This window comes from Psilocybe cubensis, chromosome 4 (assembly GCF_017499595.1).
Source record: "Psilocybe cubensis strain MGC-MH-2018 chromosome 4, whole genome shotgun sequence".
Lineage (NCBI taxonomy): Eukaryota > Fungi > Basidiomycota > Agaricomycetes > Agaricales > Agrocybaceae > Psilocybe > Psilocybe cubensis.
In genome coordinates, this window is record NC_063002.1 from 2,888,784 (window position 1) to 2,906,271 (window position 17,488).

The 17,488-nt window shown below is 37.6% G+C and overlaps 1 protein-coding gene across 1 annotated transcript; it reads left to right on the forward strand.

Annotated features, from left to right (window-relative positions):
- Positions 1-1,201: 1,201 nt before the first annotated feature.
- Positions 1,202-1,871, forward strand: JR316_0005137 (uncharacterized protein; the record flags this gene model as incomplete). The annotated part of the gene is made up of 2 exons (XM_047890901.1): positions 1,202-1,664; positions 1,849-1,871. 2 exons carry the CDS (start codon positions 1,202-1,204, stop codon positions 1,869-1,871), a joined length of 486 nt encoding a protein of 161 aa, XP_047750662.1.
- Positions 1,872-17,488: the final 15,617 nt, after the last annotated feature.

Here is a 17,488-nt window from a genome sequence, read left to right on the forward strand (position 1 = left end):
GATAAGCATTTACAACGTAAAGGCATAATTGAACACATATACTCAGATTTATACTCTCTAACTTGACTTTCATGCTATCCAGATACAATCTATCCCTCATACTTGTACCAAGTTCTAGAATCTTCTTGGGAGTTCCTAGTTTGTGATGTAATTAGTGAATATCCAAAGGCAGATACTGGTCTACCTACTCAAATATGTTGAAAAATCTGCAAATGCATCACAGTCAACAAGTGTGATTATGAGTAGCTTGAATATTGTTGGAATTGAAGAACAAGAAAGGCTAAAACTGCTACATATAGCCTTGTTAAGTTCTTAACTGCAAACACCCTAGAGCTAGACAAAAAGCAAACTAGTGTTGGTATAGTAAGAAATACCACTAATGTTGTTTTTTTTGACTTCTGCATTGTAAGCTAGAATTATATGGGCATAACGGCAAAGTATTATTTCATGGAACTTTTCTAGCACCATGATATTTTGTGCATCTTTATTTTTGTCTGTTTCAATCATGTAATGGATGGACTTTGTGTGATGACATAGCCACTTTAGAATAGCCAAGGCTTTGCCATAGACAAACATGCACACTTTGTGCTTTTTATTGCTCAAGCCATTGGTATCCCACTATATCCATATGTCAAGCTATGCCAAAATCTTAAGGGAAAATATCTGGTCAGAATTTTGATAGGTCTTGTAGTCAAGCATATTTGCCAATATCATGCACATGCAGAGAGCTATCAAGCTCAAGTATCCAGACTGCATACTGTAGACTGGGACATAGTACATTTTATAAAAATCTGAGAAAAAATTTGTAGGAAACAGTAAAAAGCCTTATACCTTCTGAGTCACTATCACCTTCCACCAAAACCTTATAGAATCAATGTATGGTTTGCTGGAGGAATAATTGGGATGTTAAATGATTAGTATTTGTTGCTTTGTATCTAGCGGTAAAATAGTAAATAATTCCTGTAAGGGTTTCTTTGAAGGAAATGGAGAAGTAAAAATATCTGTCATGGCAAACCATTAAGAAGATAGAATATGCCGTATGTAGAATATTTGGTCTCATGAAGCTGTTTTTAAAGTAGCATCAATATAATCAAATGGGTAGGACATTCAAAATCACTTACAGTTCTGACTGGTTATCAAGAACAATCACTTTGTAAATCTAGTTTTTGTGATGGGCTCCGGTGACTCAACATCCTATACTATGTCATCAACCAACCTGAAGTTTGTTAACATTCCAAAACTTCTCAAAGACAGATCCAACTGGATCACTTACAAAGCCCAGATGGTTAATCATTTTGCCGCCAAGAGACTCACACGTCACCTTAATGGCAGCACAAGAAAACCCAAAATACCATGGCCTGAAAAAGACAGCCAATACTTCATTAGGAAGTCAACCATAGCCACAACTGAGGAGCAACTAGAAAAATACAAAGTTGAGCTTGACCTTTACAAGCAGAAGCAGGCACAAGCCCGAGAGGCAATCTACAAGACTGTTAGCTGCTTTGTTTTTCTTGAAATAAAAGGCAAAGCTATGACGGCACTTGTTTGGCAAAAACTCACTACAATGCATGAGAAAAAAGGTATCATGATGTACACCAATACTCTTGCAAAGCTTGTGGCTAGTCAATATGTTAAAGACTCAAATATGCATATACACATCACTGGTATGCTTGAATTGTGCAAAAAACTTGCAGATATAAAAAATCCAATCAATGACAACTTATTTTCAGCACACATTAAGCTTGCCTGCCGACTATTGACCTCTTTTCACATCACTTAATGCATCTGCCAGATCAACTAGAAAAACCTTATCAAGCAGCAATCTTATCTTATTTATCTACAAAGAAGCTTACAACAAGGAATCCAAGTAAAATCTAAACAAAGCAAGAAAGAATGCTACACTAGCCGCTTTGTTCCATGACTCTAAAGAGAAAGGCAATTAGCGTGGGAAGGCAAAGTCAAAGAAAAAGTGCTCCAACTATTCAAAAACCAGTCACAAAAAATCCAATTGCTATGCTGAAGGTGGCGGAAAATCAGACCAGGCATCTGAGTAATGGAAAAAACAAGTTGCGGATAAAGGCAAATCAAAGGCAGCATATACAGCTGCTAAGAAAGACAACTGCAAGGATGTTACATTTCTTGTAGACTTTGATGACGCAGCCTTTTTGGCCATACTCAAAGATGATTACTTTGCCATTAACCCTGATTTTGATACATCATTTCTAGATGACTTCAATCCATGTGACAATGAAGAATCTGCACTTGTTGTAACATCAGATTTTAACAACATGGATGAAGCACACAATGCTTCCACTGTGGAAAAGCACGGAATCATTATTGATTGCAGCATCATAAAAAGTGCAGGTAGATTACAAAGCATTATAAACCTAATAAAATATTTTTTTCTTCGAAATTCTTGCACTGTGTTACAATGCTCTTGAAATGTTGTAAGAAAACAGAAATATTGCAGCATGAATAAATTTTTTCAAGGTTTACAATCTTATCCAATGTTTTTATAATTGCAAGAATTATGGCATTGTAATGGAGTACACAAAAATCATAATAAAAATAGTTTATATATTCATAAAACATACTATAAGTATATAAGACTAATTAAACAGAACCTAAATCTAATACCAAACCTGCTGTACCCAATGATATAGACAAGTGTCTCTAAACATGTCCTTTCCCACTGTATCTCCTACTCCTCATTCTACGACACTACCCACCAGATACACCCGATGCATGCCAGAAGCCGCACATAGATGGGGATAGAGGTAATGTGTCATATGACAACTATGTCTGTAGTAGAGAAAGAAAGTGTGAACAGTGAAGACACGGAAGCAGAGACAGACACAGGTTAAAACATTTAGAACAACTAAAAGGAGTATAGGTAAGTGGAGGACCAGAATATATGCGTTAAAAAAGGGGAAAATACCAATAAAAAAGTGCATATACTTATAAGTACATGCCTTTAGAGTCTGCATTCAAGTGTTTGGGTGTCTGGGACCTTTTATGAGTGAAGTTAGTAATGCCAAGTATATTAAATATGTACTCAACTTATTCCATCTTCTTTCAATTAGTGTTTAAAACAGTTAATTCTAGGATGTGGGTCAGTAGTGACAAGCACCGAGTCATCTATTACTCACTTATCACCAGAGAAATAGCATCTACCAGTTTGGGTTAAAGGAAAGCATGTAAGGTGCTACATTGAAGATAAAGCATTAGTATATGCAGACGGGTACACGGAACCTGCCCCCAGATATATCTGTGGGCAGAGGGATGGTGACGATTTGAAGAAAGTAAATTGATTTGCTTGTGACAAGACTTCAAGTGGGTTCAGGCGCCGCTTGATTTTATTTTCAAGCTCCGATATCTGTCTAAATCTGTTTTTGAACGTCTCCAAGTCCAAACCGGTATAATGTAAGTTTGTATTTGCCACTATACTGAAGGGGGTCTCTAGTATCCAGGCGCAGAGAGTCAGTGCAACGCTTGCGAGAAACGCGACTTGGACTGCTGCGTGAGCAGCTTGTTAGTCCATGACTCTTATTGTTATTTTTTTGGTTTTTTGCGTTTGTTTTTGTTTCTCCTCTGTCTCTTGTTTGTGTCTGTTTTTTTCAATGCCTCTGTCCACTGCCCCTGTTTTCGCCGCCCTATTAAGAAGGACGCACTATAACACTTAGCTGTAAACAACAATATTGTATCCTTCATGCCGTTCCGCTGAACTATGACTATGCCAGTGCGGACGATTGAGGTAACGTAAATGCCGTCCAAACTCCTGACGCTCAACTCCGGTGAAAAATCCCAATTTATAGGTTTTGCTGAAGTTTCCAACATGATACGTCTGTCATTCCGTGAGGTACATCTTGACATTCCTTCTTTGCCTTGGTCCTGACAGATTCTCAAAAACCATATAGCACGATTCATCCAAACATGATGTCTGCAATGTGCACAATATGACTGGATGAGTGTGTTATTCTAAAGCATTCCTTGTCATTACAGAGAGAACAAAGAAGAAAAGGAGCATTTACCATTGGTAACCGAAATGATCTCCCTATCAATGCTACCGTCTCCAATATTGTGACCTAGTGGCTTTTCACAAACATATGACGACTACAGCAATGCACAATATGACTAAACAAGATGTATGCGGGATGTAAAACATGGTTTTAAAGCAGCCTGTGTCGCTATATCCAAATGCAGAGTTAAAGGATGAAGCTCTAAAATTATTTGGGTTTTGAATGCTAAAAAATTATTGAATTGATTTGCATCGCTTTGTAATTTACTATACATTTAGTTAATCAGTTCAAGCAGACATTTTACCCCCAATCGTGATCAGCTCATTGACTACACGGACATTGAACCATCCCCAATCCGAGTGGCTGACAGACGCACTGTTAATGCATTTAGAAGAGGAAACATGAAGATTGTTTTCCCAATAGGCGCTGGCAAAAAACCAACACTGGTTACCCTTCTTAACATCTATTATTTGCCTGTAATGGCATTTACCCTCATCTCTATCTCTACTATAACTTGCAATGGATATACTGTGTTTATGAATAGTCTAAAATGCATAATCTGCAAGCCTAGATCTACTGGAGGTCAAATTGTCAGAATTATACTGGTAATACAAGGCTTTTATTGCGTTTCCGAGCACACAACTTCTCTAAAACCAGCACTTTATGCGAATGTTGCCAATACAATCATTTCCATTAGTCAACTCCATTGTCTAATGGGTCACGTTAACCATAATGATCTTTGAGACATGGTGAAAAATGGACACATTACCGGCATTAATCTTGATCTCAACTCAAAGCCGGAATACTGCAATGTGTATATACAAGCCAAAGCAATCCAAAAATCCTTTCTAAAGGAGAGTTTGGATAACACAAAAGAATACGGAGACAAAGTCACAAGTGACCTATGAGGTCCAGCACGAGTCAAATCACTAGACGGCGCCTCATATTACACTATATTCAAGGATAAAGCAACCAAAAAGATGCAAATCTACTTCCAGAAGGAGAAAAGCGAGATGCTTAACTCTTATTTGAAATACAAAGCATGGGCAAAGATTCATAGAGGTGTTAAAACCATCAAAATCTTTGGTTCAGATTGAGGGGGAGAATATACATCTATAGAGTTCAATGAACATCTTGCCAAACAAGGCACCAAACAATACCTAACAGTTTATGACTCACCTCAGAGCAATGGAGCATCAGAATAGAGCAATAATAATTGCATCCAGACTCAAGGTAGACTTCTGGGCAGAGGCAGTCAAACACGCAGTTTGGGTGGACAACCGCACACCAACGCAATCAATTCCTGATGGTGTAACACCACATGAGAAGGCTACAGGCAAAATACTTGATCTTTCCAATCTAATTGAGTAGGGAAAAGCTGTTTAAGTTAAAGTCAAGAACCTAAAAGATAGAAAACTTGGACCTTGTGCAATCAAAGCGCATTTTGTCGGATACGACAACAAATTAAAAGGCTATCAAATCTACTAGAGCAAGGCTAGGAAGATAACGGTTGAATGCAACATTTATTTTAACAAAAACAATACATTTTTGCCAGAGACAGCTTGCTCTGAGGGGGAGAATGTCAGTCTGGAAATTAAACCTGATCATACCAAGGCTATTTCTACTATTTCTACACCAAATCCTACGTCAAAGATAGCATTGGAAAGATCTGAGAAGCAGCTTTTAAACGCACTCTTAAACATATTGAACAAGTCAGAAATAACCAAGAACAATTTGAAGCAAAACAAACCTTCTATAGCACCCTTCAAAATACAATCTCTACCAAATACCCAATATTCACACCAAAGATCTACCAAATCCAACAATACAAAATGCAACACACAGCCTTTTGAAAGGCCTAAACAATTGCAACATAATTCTGGGTTTTATTCCAATAAGAATATCACAAAATGTGGCGAAGGTGCAGGCATGATTGCCACCATGGAGAAGAATGAAGAAGACATTGCAATTAGTGATTTTTTCACCGCTCAAGCGCTCAAAACAGTTGTTGAGAAAGCTTTAGCTGCAGGAAGAGAAGACACACCATCTGTTAGCAAGGCTTTACGTGGAAACAAATGGACAGAGTGGAAAAAGAACTCAACCAAATCAACAAATTCCAAACATTTGATTTCATCAAAGACCCTAGCAATGTCAACATCATAGATGGCATATGGACACTTTGAAAAAAGCAAAAAGCAAGTGGCAAGATCCTTTGCTACAAAGCCTGGTGTAGATCAAAGTTTGTGATTAGTTATAAACTATAAGTAATCTAACAAACACAAACCCCAGGGAAAGAATGGTCCAGACTAGACAGGACAAAACTTTTACCTAAGTTTCTTAAGGAAGGGTGTTGCCTAGGATTTAAGTAGATTAGGATTGTATAGATAGTGAAGGGTAATGAAAGTGAAATAGTAAGAAGTGGATACCTGGGTCTTCTGGGTACAATGGTAAATAAATCTTCAGAAAATAGAATAGAGCTGTGAAATTGGATGACAGGTGTATATGGAAAGCGTGATGAAGGTGAGTAGGTTGCGTAGAGAAAATTAATAAAGGTGAACCTTAAAGAAGTAGTCTGAAGAGAATTGGGGACGTTTGGGAGAAAATAAAAAGGTGATCGGGAGTAGGAACATCATTGAATAGCTGAATCTTGGTAAACAGATAGTGAAGATGAAAGATTCCTTAAATTGACAATCTTTCTGAAGCTTGGAATGAATCGGTATATTGCAGGAGTATTGACTGGATTGAGGGTGAAAGACTAAGTCTGTCTTGAATAAAATCACTCCAGATGAGTTGATGGAGGGAAGAATGTCTTGAAATAACTCCTAATGGCAATGGTTGGAAGGCATAGAAAGGGAAGATTTGGTAACAGATTGGATGGAGAAGAGGAAGTAAGAAGGTTCTGGATGTTTGGATAGAAGTGGGATCTTCAACGCTGGGAAGAAGAAGCATTGGAAGAGAAGGAAGACTAGTCTCAGATAAAATCCTCTGTCAATGAAAAGCAAAATGATTTTGGATGAATGGATGTGAACTTGGTTACGTCAGAGTATGGAACTGATAACTGATTTTGACTTGGGCTTGGGCTTGGGCTTAAACTTGAGCTTAGAATTGGAATGAATCAATGTGGATTGACTTAAATTGACTTGCTTTGAAGAAAGTGGGGACTGGATGTAACTTTCCTGTCATTTCATGTAATTTTATTATAGCTTTTATACTAAAAGCTACGTGAATAAAATACCAATCTAAGCTACTGAAAACCAAATCATATACCATACAAAGTATTAAGAATAAGGCTATACAAGCATAATAATAAGCAAGAACAATAAAACATGTCAATATTAACACAACAATAGATAAGAAATGAATAGGATGAGTAAGAAAGAAGTGTACAACAAAGGTGAATGGTAATACAGATTAGATAAAAGAAGCAAGGATGAGTCAGAAAACATAGAAGATTGGTAAGACAAAGACAATAAAAGTGCCACAGACAATAGAAAAGATATAAATAAACACAAAAGATGAGTAAAACAAACCAAAAATAAATTAATATGAGTAATCTGCAGTCTAATGCTGAGTAAGACCATTGAGTTGATAAAAATAGAGTTGACAGTCTGGCAGTGCAAGGCAGTGCAGAGTGCTATGAAGTTTGATTGATGACTAATCTGTTGCATAGCCTTGATGATCCAATAGAATGACATGATCCGGAATAATGTGGCTCCCATATGACAAGTGTTGATAAAATAAGATGTGTGGATGACTTTGGAAACAGATAACTGCATGGGTTGAGGATGTTATGTATACATAAATCCAATTTGAATATCTCATCACCAATCAAAATTGTGGTATGATACCGGTTCTGTTTACAAGATTATAAGTAGGAATATGGAAAGGATTATGAAGAAACCTTTGCTCTTACCATCAAACCTTTAACTTTACATTCCATACTCTCTGTAGCAGCTCACAAAGATGCCATAATTGTCTAGGCAGATGTCAAAAATGCCTATCTACATGGTACAAACAATCCAAATGAGATTATTTACATAAAGCTACCACAATACTACCTCAACTTCTACAAAGTTCTAGCAAACCTAGCTTATCTAGACCTATCTCAAATTGTTTGTAGACTATGGCAGCCACTCTATGGCAGCAAACAAGGTGCATTTTGCTTTTATTAGTTTATCAGCAAGACATTTGCAACCCTAGAACTCACGGTTAGCCATTCCAACAAAGCACTGTTCTACAAATTCAACAAGGATGGCAGCTATATCATTGTTGGAGCCGCTACAGACAACTTCACTATCATTGGAGATTGTGATAAGACCACCAACCAATTCCTCAATACTTTGGAGAAATACATGGAACTAATGCAATTGGGTCCAATTAACTGGCTTCTAGGTACCTCCGTTGAATGGAATCTTGAAGCACACACAATCAAACTTAGACAAAAAGCATTCATTAACCAAATTGTCACCAAGTTTGGTCAATAAAATGCATACCCCGTCACCACTCTACTTCTTCCAAACATTGACTTATCTCATGGTCTTTTACACATATCTCCACAACTTGCAACACCAGCAGAGAAATCGAAGTATTGACACTAGTACCTACCACTGATTATAAAAAACAATAACAAGTGTAAGCACATTCTTCTGAATACTGTTGAAGGGTTTATAAGAAAGAAAATATATATAACATAGATAATGAGAATGTTAGTGTATTTTTTATAAGTTTTGTTACACTTTGCTAAAGTTTTTTTATTAGTTATAGAGCACTTTTTTGAGGTTTTTTCATTGATCTTAGTATGCTTTTTGTCAGACACCTGTCCTTGTACATACTTGTCACATGTCTATGCATAGAGTAGTACGCACCCGGCACCTCTTGTTCTTCAGTCTCTACCTGGTCAATCACTCACATCCGTTGTTTTGCCCGCTGTTCCCTTGTCACTGAGTCCTCTTCTGACATTAGGTAGAGACTTAAACAAAAAAATACATCTCCTTACTCTTTAATCATCTTTATCACCTCCCTCCTAAAACCATTCTCAATCTCTAGAGCGTTTTAAAATACTCTTCCTACATCCAAACTGTCTGACTCTACTCTTCCGTAGCCTTTTGTGTTATCCACCCTCAACCGTCTCAACAAATTATTCCTAGAAGCTGACTAGCTTTTTCTAGCAATAGAAAGTGAAACTACCTGCTTTGCTGCTATTCACGAGAATTACAGATTTGTACTGTCAACACTAAATCACCTACTCAGATTCTCGCTTGCTGTTGATTTTCACAATGCTTGTTCTTGCCTTGATTCTTTGTTTGCCCAGTTTTTGGCTTTACAATCATCTATTGCAGAACTGAGACAGTCTGCAGCTAATCCTGAAAGTATTCACTCCTCTTGTTTCTCAACTCCTGACAGTCTCCCAGGATGGATACCTACCATTTTTATGATAAAATATAAGCATATGCCAGCACCCTCATATCTTTCTAGCCAAGGGTTAATTAATATGAAATCCCAATGACAAGTTATGATATGAATTAAATTTTTCTTTTTATTCTTGTCAGACAGATTTATCATATTTTGCCATAAATCTATTATAACTTGCCATAAATTTATCATATGTAGATAGATATTAGATATGGAAATTAATGATATATATCATTAAACACATGGCAACATTATGATATAGAATAATATGAAAATTATGATATAGGGTCTATTAGACAGATTTATCATTATTTGCCATAGATCTATCATTTTTTGCCATAAAATATATCATTAGCAAATGATATAGCCAATATTAGCTAGATTATACTTATCTTATTGTAGATTATCTGTCAGATAATTAGTATCTAACAGACTATCTTATTAGATAGTACCTAGTTATTTTTATAAAGATCTGATCTAGGCATCTATATCAATGACATCACTGCTTAGCCTTCCCCTTTGCCTCGGCTCCTGGCTCTATAAATAGAGCTCATCCTATGCTACTTTTGGGCATTGCTAGCAATGGATTGGGCGCTTTTGGGGGCATTTCTGGACCGTTTCCCTTGGTTTTTTTTGGTAGACCTATAGTTTTAAAGTGTTCCAATTTGAATCTGAAGTCAGAATTGCAATATCTTTACCCATTCTTCTACAATTAAGCATACAATGTTTTGGCCAAAAAGCGCACCTTGAATAGCACCCTCTAGGGGTTGGTATGCACCTTTTTGACTATGCCTTTATTTTTTATTTATGTTAAACGGAGTACATGCCAAGTTTCAGCTCAATTGGAGCAGTAGAACCTATTGAACTAGAATATGCACCCTACCCCTCCCCCTGCCCCTTGTATGAATGCCTTCCTGATTAGATAAATTCAGGCCCAACTAGGGCTGGGTAGGCGCCTATTATACCAATTTTTAAAGCCCAAAATTTTGGTGCAATTCTAAGATTTAAGGGTACTACCCCCCACTCCCTCCAGAACTTGTATATTTTATTATGGGATAGAATGACTATTACTAGCACATATAGATATGTAATGCTGCTCTAAACAGTAGCATATTTGCATTAAATATCTCTGAAATAATCTACATGAAAAAGAACACCTTGGTTATGAAGCTAATAAGAAGGTATTGGATGTGCAACATAATATAACCATATCACTGCTTATACTTCACTAAAATGTACATACCTTACATTCCCAAATAGCTACTAAGGTCCTCTACATATTATATTAATGGTGCCAAATGGCCAGAATGCTTAACAAGATGGTACAAGAAGAATAAGCATTATTGTTTAAAAATGGAGGAAAAGCAAAATATGATGTGGAAGATAACACTTATAAAATACATAAACTATACGGCTGTATAGCTATAAATGACACCTATCTGTGGTATATTGACTCATGGAAATCCAATGAGTATGAGCTGAGATATGTCAAAATGTATCTTGGAGGAAAGCCAAAGAGGTGACCACAAACAAAGCATAAATAAAGGCCAATATCCATCCGGGTCTTTGATAGGTTCTTCAACACCTTTCTTTCCATATCTCAACCACCACTGGTCCGATGCACAACATCCTTGATGTTCTAGAAAGCTAAAGTTTGGGTCTATACTATCCTGCTTTTATATTCTCTGATTATAATCTTTTATATATGGTAAACGCAAAAATACTATGCATTCTGATGAAGAATGGTATTTTCTCTGCAGCATCTCATCTAATGGATGGATCTCTTTAGGTGCTAAAATGATATTTAGAAGGCATCAATAGGTATCTGTGGACATCAAGAGTATGAATTATAACGAAGTATTTGTAAAGATATGACCTGATTAATAATCTACCATACCTCTTCTCATGCCCCTAGTTAAATCAGTATGTTTCCTTGTTGCAGTGGGCTTTTAAGAGTATTTTTTGGACTCTATGTACTGTTAGTAGTACATCTACATGTTTTTTAATGGTCTGAAAGCCCATCCTATGGTATAATAAAATACACAAGTTCTGGAGGGAGTGGGGGGTAGTACCCTTAAATCTTAGAATTGCACCAAAATTTTGGGCTTTAAAAATTGGTATAATAGGCGCCTACCCAGCCCTAGTTGGGCCTGAATTTATCTAATCAGGAAGGCATTCATACAAGGGGCAGGGGGAGGGGTAGGGTGCATATTCTAGTTCAATAGGTTCTACTGCTCCAATTGAGCTGAAACTTGGCATGTACTCCGTTTAACATAAATAAAAAATAAAGGCATAGTCAAAAAGGTGCATACCAACCCCTAGAGGGTGCTATTCAAGGTGCGCTTTTTGGCCAAAACATTGTATGCTTAATTGTAGAAGAATGGGTAAAGATATTGCAATTCTGACTTCAGATTCAAATTGGAACACTTTAAAACTATAGGTCTACCAAAAAAAACCAAGGGAAACGGTCCAGAAATGCCCCCAAAAGCGCCCAATCCATTGCTAGCAATGCCCAAAAGTAGCATAGGATGAGCTCTATTTATAGAGCCAGGAGCCGAGGCAAAGGGGAAGGCTAAGCAGTGATGTCATTGATATAGATGCCTAGATCAGATCTTTATAAAAATAACTAGGTACTATCTAATAAGATAGTCTGTTAGATAATAATTATCTGACAGATAATCTACAATAAGATAAGTATAATCTAGCTAATATTGGCTATATCATTTGCTAATGATATATTTTATGGCAAAAAATGATAGATCTATGGCAAATAATGATAAATCTGTCTAATAGACCCTATATCATAATTTTCATATCATTCTATATCATAATGTTGCCATGTGTTTAATAATATATATCATTAATTTCCATATCTAATATCTATCTACATATGATAAATTTATGGCAAGTTATAATAGATTTATGGCAAAATATGATAAATCTGTCTGACAAGAATAAAAAGAAAAATTTAATTCATATCATAACTTGTCATTGGGATTTCATATTAATTAAACCTTGGCTAGAAAGATATGAGGATGCTATCATCTGCTTATATTTTATCATAAAAATGGTAGGTACCCATCTGACTTTGCACACGTTTTCTCCAAGGATAGCTTTGATAAGCTTCCCCCATAACTCCCCTGGACTATGCAATTAATCTCAAACCCAATGCAAAAATAATCAAAGCTAAGATTTTCCCTTTTTTACCATATAAGCAAAAGAAACTCAAGGAATGGATAGCGGAATAGAAATCGACTGGTCAGATCCGTGATTCAATCTTACCCTTTGCTTCCACCTATCCAGGACTACCGGAAGCTCAACAATATGACAATTAAAAATTGCTATCTCTTGCCTCTCATTAGCAACCTCATGGACAAGCTCAAGGGTGCAAAGATTTTTATGAAGCTTGACGTTTGCTGGGGCTTCAATAATGTCTGGATTTGTGAAAGTGACGAGCACAAGGCTGCGTTCATAACGGAATTTGGCCTGTTTGAACCTTTGGTGATGTTTTTTTTGGCTTGATTAACTCTTCTGTGACATTGCAAAATATGATGAATAATCTTTTCAGGGAGCTCATTGCTAAAGGACATGTCATTATTTACATAAATGACATCCTCATCTTCACAGACAATCTCGGCTCACACCGCGTGCTAGTTCAGCGTGTCCTCAATATCCTGGAGACCAACAAGCTCTATCTCAAGCCAGAGAAATGTGTCTTCAAACCCACCGAGGTCAACTACCTAGGCGTTATCATTGGCAACAGGTGCCTCAAGATGGACCCAAAGAAGATCAAAGCTATTATGAACTGGCCTGTCCTATACTGCAAGAAGGATGTACAGCAATTCCTTGGTTTCATCAACTTCTACCAGCGATTCATCAAGGACTTTTTGAAGATGTCTTCTTGCTTGAACTGTCTTGGCGGTAATGTACCATGGAAGTAGGATCAAGATGAGTCCCTCGCTTTTACATCTTTGAAAGAAGCTTGCTGTAATGGTATTGTCCTGTCGCTGCCCATTGATAATGCACCCTTCCGCATTAAGGCTGATAGCTTGGGTTATGCCACTGGATGTCAGGGTTTCTCCAGTTTCTCCTCTTTATCTTCATAGAATTATCTTATTCTTTCATTATCTTATCAATTATCTGATTAGATAGTTTATTTCTTTCATCACAGCCTTCTTGCTCCACTTTTTTCTAGTAAATTCTATATAATTCCTAGTCTTACTCATCCTTTTTCTATATGATGTCACTTTTATTCTAAAATAGCTGTAGAGTATAATACTGGACTTGTAGGTAGCTGTAGCTTCAGCTTCAATCTCTTAGGATATCCACTATTATTGGTGTGATCTCTTAGAATCATTGAGTCTCTCTCACACTCTTATTTTCTCTCTGCTCTCTTACTCTTTCTCTGCTCTCTCTCTCTCTTGCTTGATCTTTGTTGGTGGCCTTGTCACACTAATTATAGTGTTGCCCTGACAGAAGATTGAAGCTCTCTCAAGACAATTCCACCATCTCTCTTTCAACACCAAACTCTTCACCTCTTCAACCTCTTCAACATCATCACCTCAACCTTTTTCCTCCACTTCCAATCTACCAACCCCTTTACCAACCTCTTCACCAATCTCTTTACCAATCTCTACTTCTCCACCAACCTTCAACATCTTCCTTAAGACCTTTCCTCAAGACCTTTGGCTCATCATCTTTCCTACTCTCTGTTGTGTGCTGTGTGTGAACTTAGTAGATAGGGATACCAACTGTTGGGGTAGACACAGTCCTACTAGTGTTCTGTTTTTGGTGGTCTAGGAAATATCCAGTAACCCTGTGATCCTAGGTTTAGAGCCCTGAGTGGTGTGACAACTGGGTATCCAGTAGATAGATATTTTTTTAGAGTATTTAGTATAGTTTCAAGGGCACTTTCAGTAGATAGCTTCTCCCACACACACATCAGAGAGCCTACCCCTACCCATGGACATGGACCCCTCCCAATTGCCTCCCACCACTCCTTCTATGGAAGAGCTCATGCATCAGGTCCAGCTCCTTACCCAAGAGTTGAATTTTCTTAGACAGCAGCAGCAGTCATCATCCACTCCACCACACCCTCAGCAACCAGTCAGTCAGTCACCATCATCACCACCACCACCACCACCTGCTGCTCTAGATATTCACTCTTTCCCTACCCCTCATGTTGCCCCTTCCTGTTCACACTCTGTCATTAAAGTCTCACCTCCAGATCCATTTGATGGTTCTATGGAGAAGGCAAAAAACTTCCTCAGTCAGCTCAAATTATATTTCTATGGGAAAGGGATTACAGATAACTTTCAGAAAGTTATTTGTGCTCTATCTCATATAAAAGCAGGTACTGCTGGGAAGTGGGCATATGAGAAGACTAAAGTAATAGACAATGCTCAGTCCCAAGAAAGTCTTAGGGCTGACTTTGTTTATGAATTTAGGGAAGTGTTTGCAGATTCAGACCCCTCCAACACAGCTAAGCATAAAATGCACATGCTCAAGCAAGGCAGGCAGACTGCTGATGAGTATGTTGCTAGCTTTAGGGCTCTGATCTCAGATACTGGGTATAATGATGCTGCTTTGGTAAACCAATTCAAGGCTGGGCTTAATAAAAATCTCAGGAATGCAGTCTACTATGTTCCTGACATGCCCAAAACCTTGGATGGATAGATTAAATGGAGTATTAGGCTAAATAGGCAGTGGAGACAGAGTAAGGCCTTTACCAAGTCTCTTTCCTTCTCTTCCTCTTCTCCCTTCTTTAAAGCCCCAACTCCCAAGGCTGTTCCTAAGCCTACTCCAAATCCTCTAGTCTTTTCTAACAGCAGCTTAAGGACCTTTAGTGCTTAGGCAAAGCAACCAGATGTAGTTCCCATGGAGGTTGACTCTGGATGGAAGTCAGTTAGGCCAATTGTTTGCTTCAAGTACAGAAAGCCTGGTCATAAGGCTGTAAACTGCAGGTCATCAGTTAACATCAATGCCATGACCCATGAAGAACTGGCTGACTACTTTGGGAAATTAATCTTGGAAGGCAAGGAGCAGAAAGATAAGGAAAAGAAAAATTTTTAGAAGCACTATTGGTAAAAGATATGTCCCAATGGAATAGATTTAATGTACTAGAAAATGAAAATGACAGACTTGATCCTTAGTCTTCAGATTCTGGTGTAGAAATCATGTCTTCTTCTTCCTCTCTTTCTACCTTCCCTGAAAAGATCTACATCCTCAACCATAATCCTAAAACCTCTACCCATTTGTCTGTCATCTTAAAGACAATGGACACAGAAAAAAGGTTATCTGTTGATGCTTTGCTTGATTCTGGAGCTACTGGCCTCTTTCTGCATTCTGGTTTTGTGAAGTATCATAATCTCAACACAAGAAAACTTCCTAGAGCCATTCCAGTCTATAATGTTGATGGTATTCTCAATAAGAGTGGCTCTATCCATGAGGAAGTAGACTTAATTATGGTACACAAGAACCATACAGAAAGGGCCACCTTTGCTATTTGTGACTTGGGAGACAAATCTGCTATCATTGGACATACTTGGCTTTGGCACCATAATCCAGATGTTGATTGGAAGACAGGTGATGTTCAGTTCATTAGATGTGCCTCTGACTGCCAAATGGAAGCCAAAAGAGCCAGAAGAAAGAGGCAGAGAATAGCTGCAGTCAAAAGGAGGAAACTCCCTCAATTTGATGAAGAAGGAGATGATTCTATTGAAGATTCTTCTGATTTTGAGATTGAGCTTGAGGACAGAATTTTTATCTCATATCTTCATCCTCAGAAGCAGTCTATTAATGCTACTTCTACTATGTCTCAAAGATTAGCAGAAGAGTCTCATTAGCAAGCTGATTCTCCTAAGAAAACCTTTGAAGAAACTGTTCCTAAGCACTATCATCAGTTTAAAGGTGTTTTTTCAAAGGAATCTTTTGATAGGCTACCAGACAGAAAGCCTTGGGATCATGCTATTGAGCTGAAACCTGGTTCTAAACCTTACAGATCCAAGATTTATTCTCTTTCTCCCAATGAACAAAAGGAACTTAATGCCTTTTTAAAGAAAAATCTGAAATCTGGCAGGATTAGACTCTCCAAGTCACCTATGGCCTTTCCTGTATTCTTTGTCAAGAAGAAAGATGGATCTCTTAGGCTTGTCCAGGACTATAGGAAACTGAATGAAATGACCATCAAGAACTCCTACCCCCTTCCATTGATTTCTGACATTATCACCAAACTCAGCAAAGCCAAATACTTCACCAAACTTGATGTTAGGTGGGGATTTAACAATGTCAGAATCAAAAAGGGAGATGAATGGAAAGCAGCCTTTAGAACCAATAGAGGGCTGTTTGAACCATTGGTCATGTTCTTTGGTTTAACCAATAGTCCTGCTACCTTCCAAACTATGATGAATGATATCTTTATTGAGCTCATTGATGGAAATGTTGTCATTGTCTACATGGATGATATTTTAATTTTTACTGAGACTCTTGATTATCATAGAGAGGTAGTCAAGCAAGTTCTGCAAATCCTAGAACAGAACAAACTCTACCTTAAAGCAGAGAAATGTGAATTTGAAAAGGAAAAGATTGAATATCTTGGACTAATCATTTCACAAGGCAGGATTGAGATGGATCCTGTCAAGGTAGAGGGAGTTTCTAAATGGCCTGAACCTGAAAATGTCAAGGATGTCCAATCATTCTTGGGATTTGTTAATTTTTATAGAAGGTTCATAGAGGATTTTGCAGACATTGCTAAGCCCCTTCATGAATTGACAAAGAAAGGAACAGTCTGGAGATGGAGTCTTAGACAGCAGGAAGCCTTTGACCAATTAAAGAAGAAAGTCACTTCTTCACCTGTCTTGATTTTCCCTGATGATAACAAGCCATATAAAATTGAAGCAGACAGTTCAGATTATGCTACTGGGGCTGTTTTATCTCAGGAAGGATCAGATGGGAAATGACATCCTGTAGCCTTTATGTCTAAGAGTCTATCTGAAGTAGAAAGGAATTATGAGATCCATGACAAAGAGATGCTGGCTATTATCAGAGCACTAGATGAA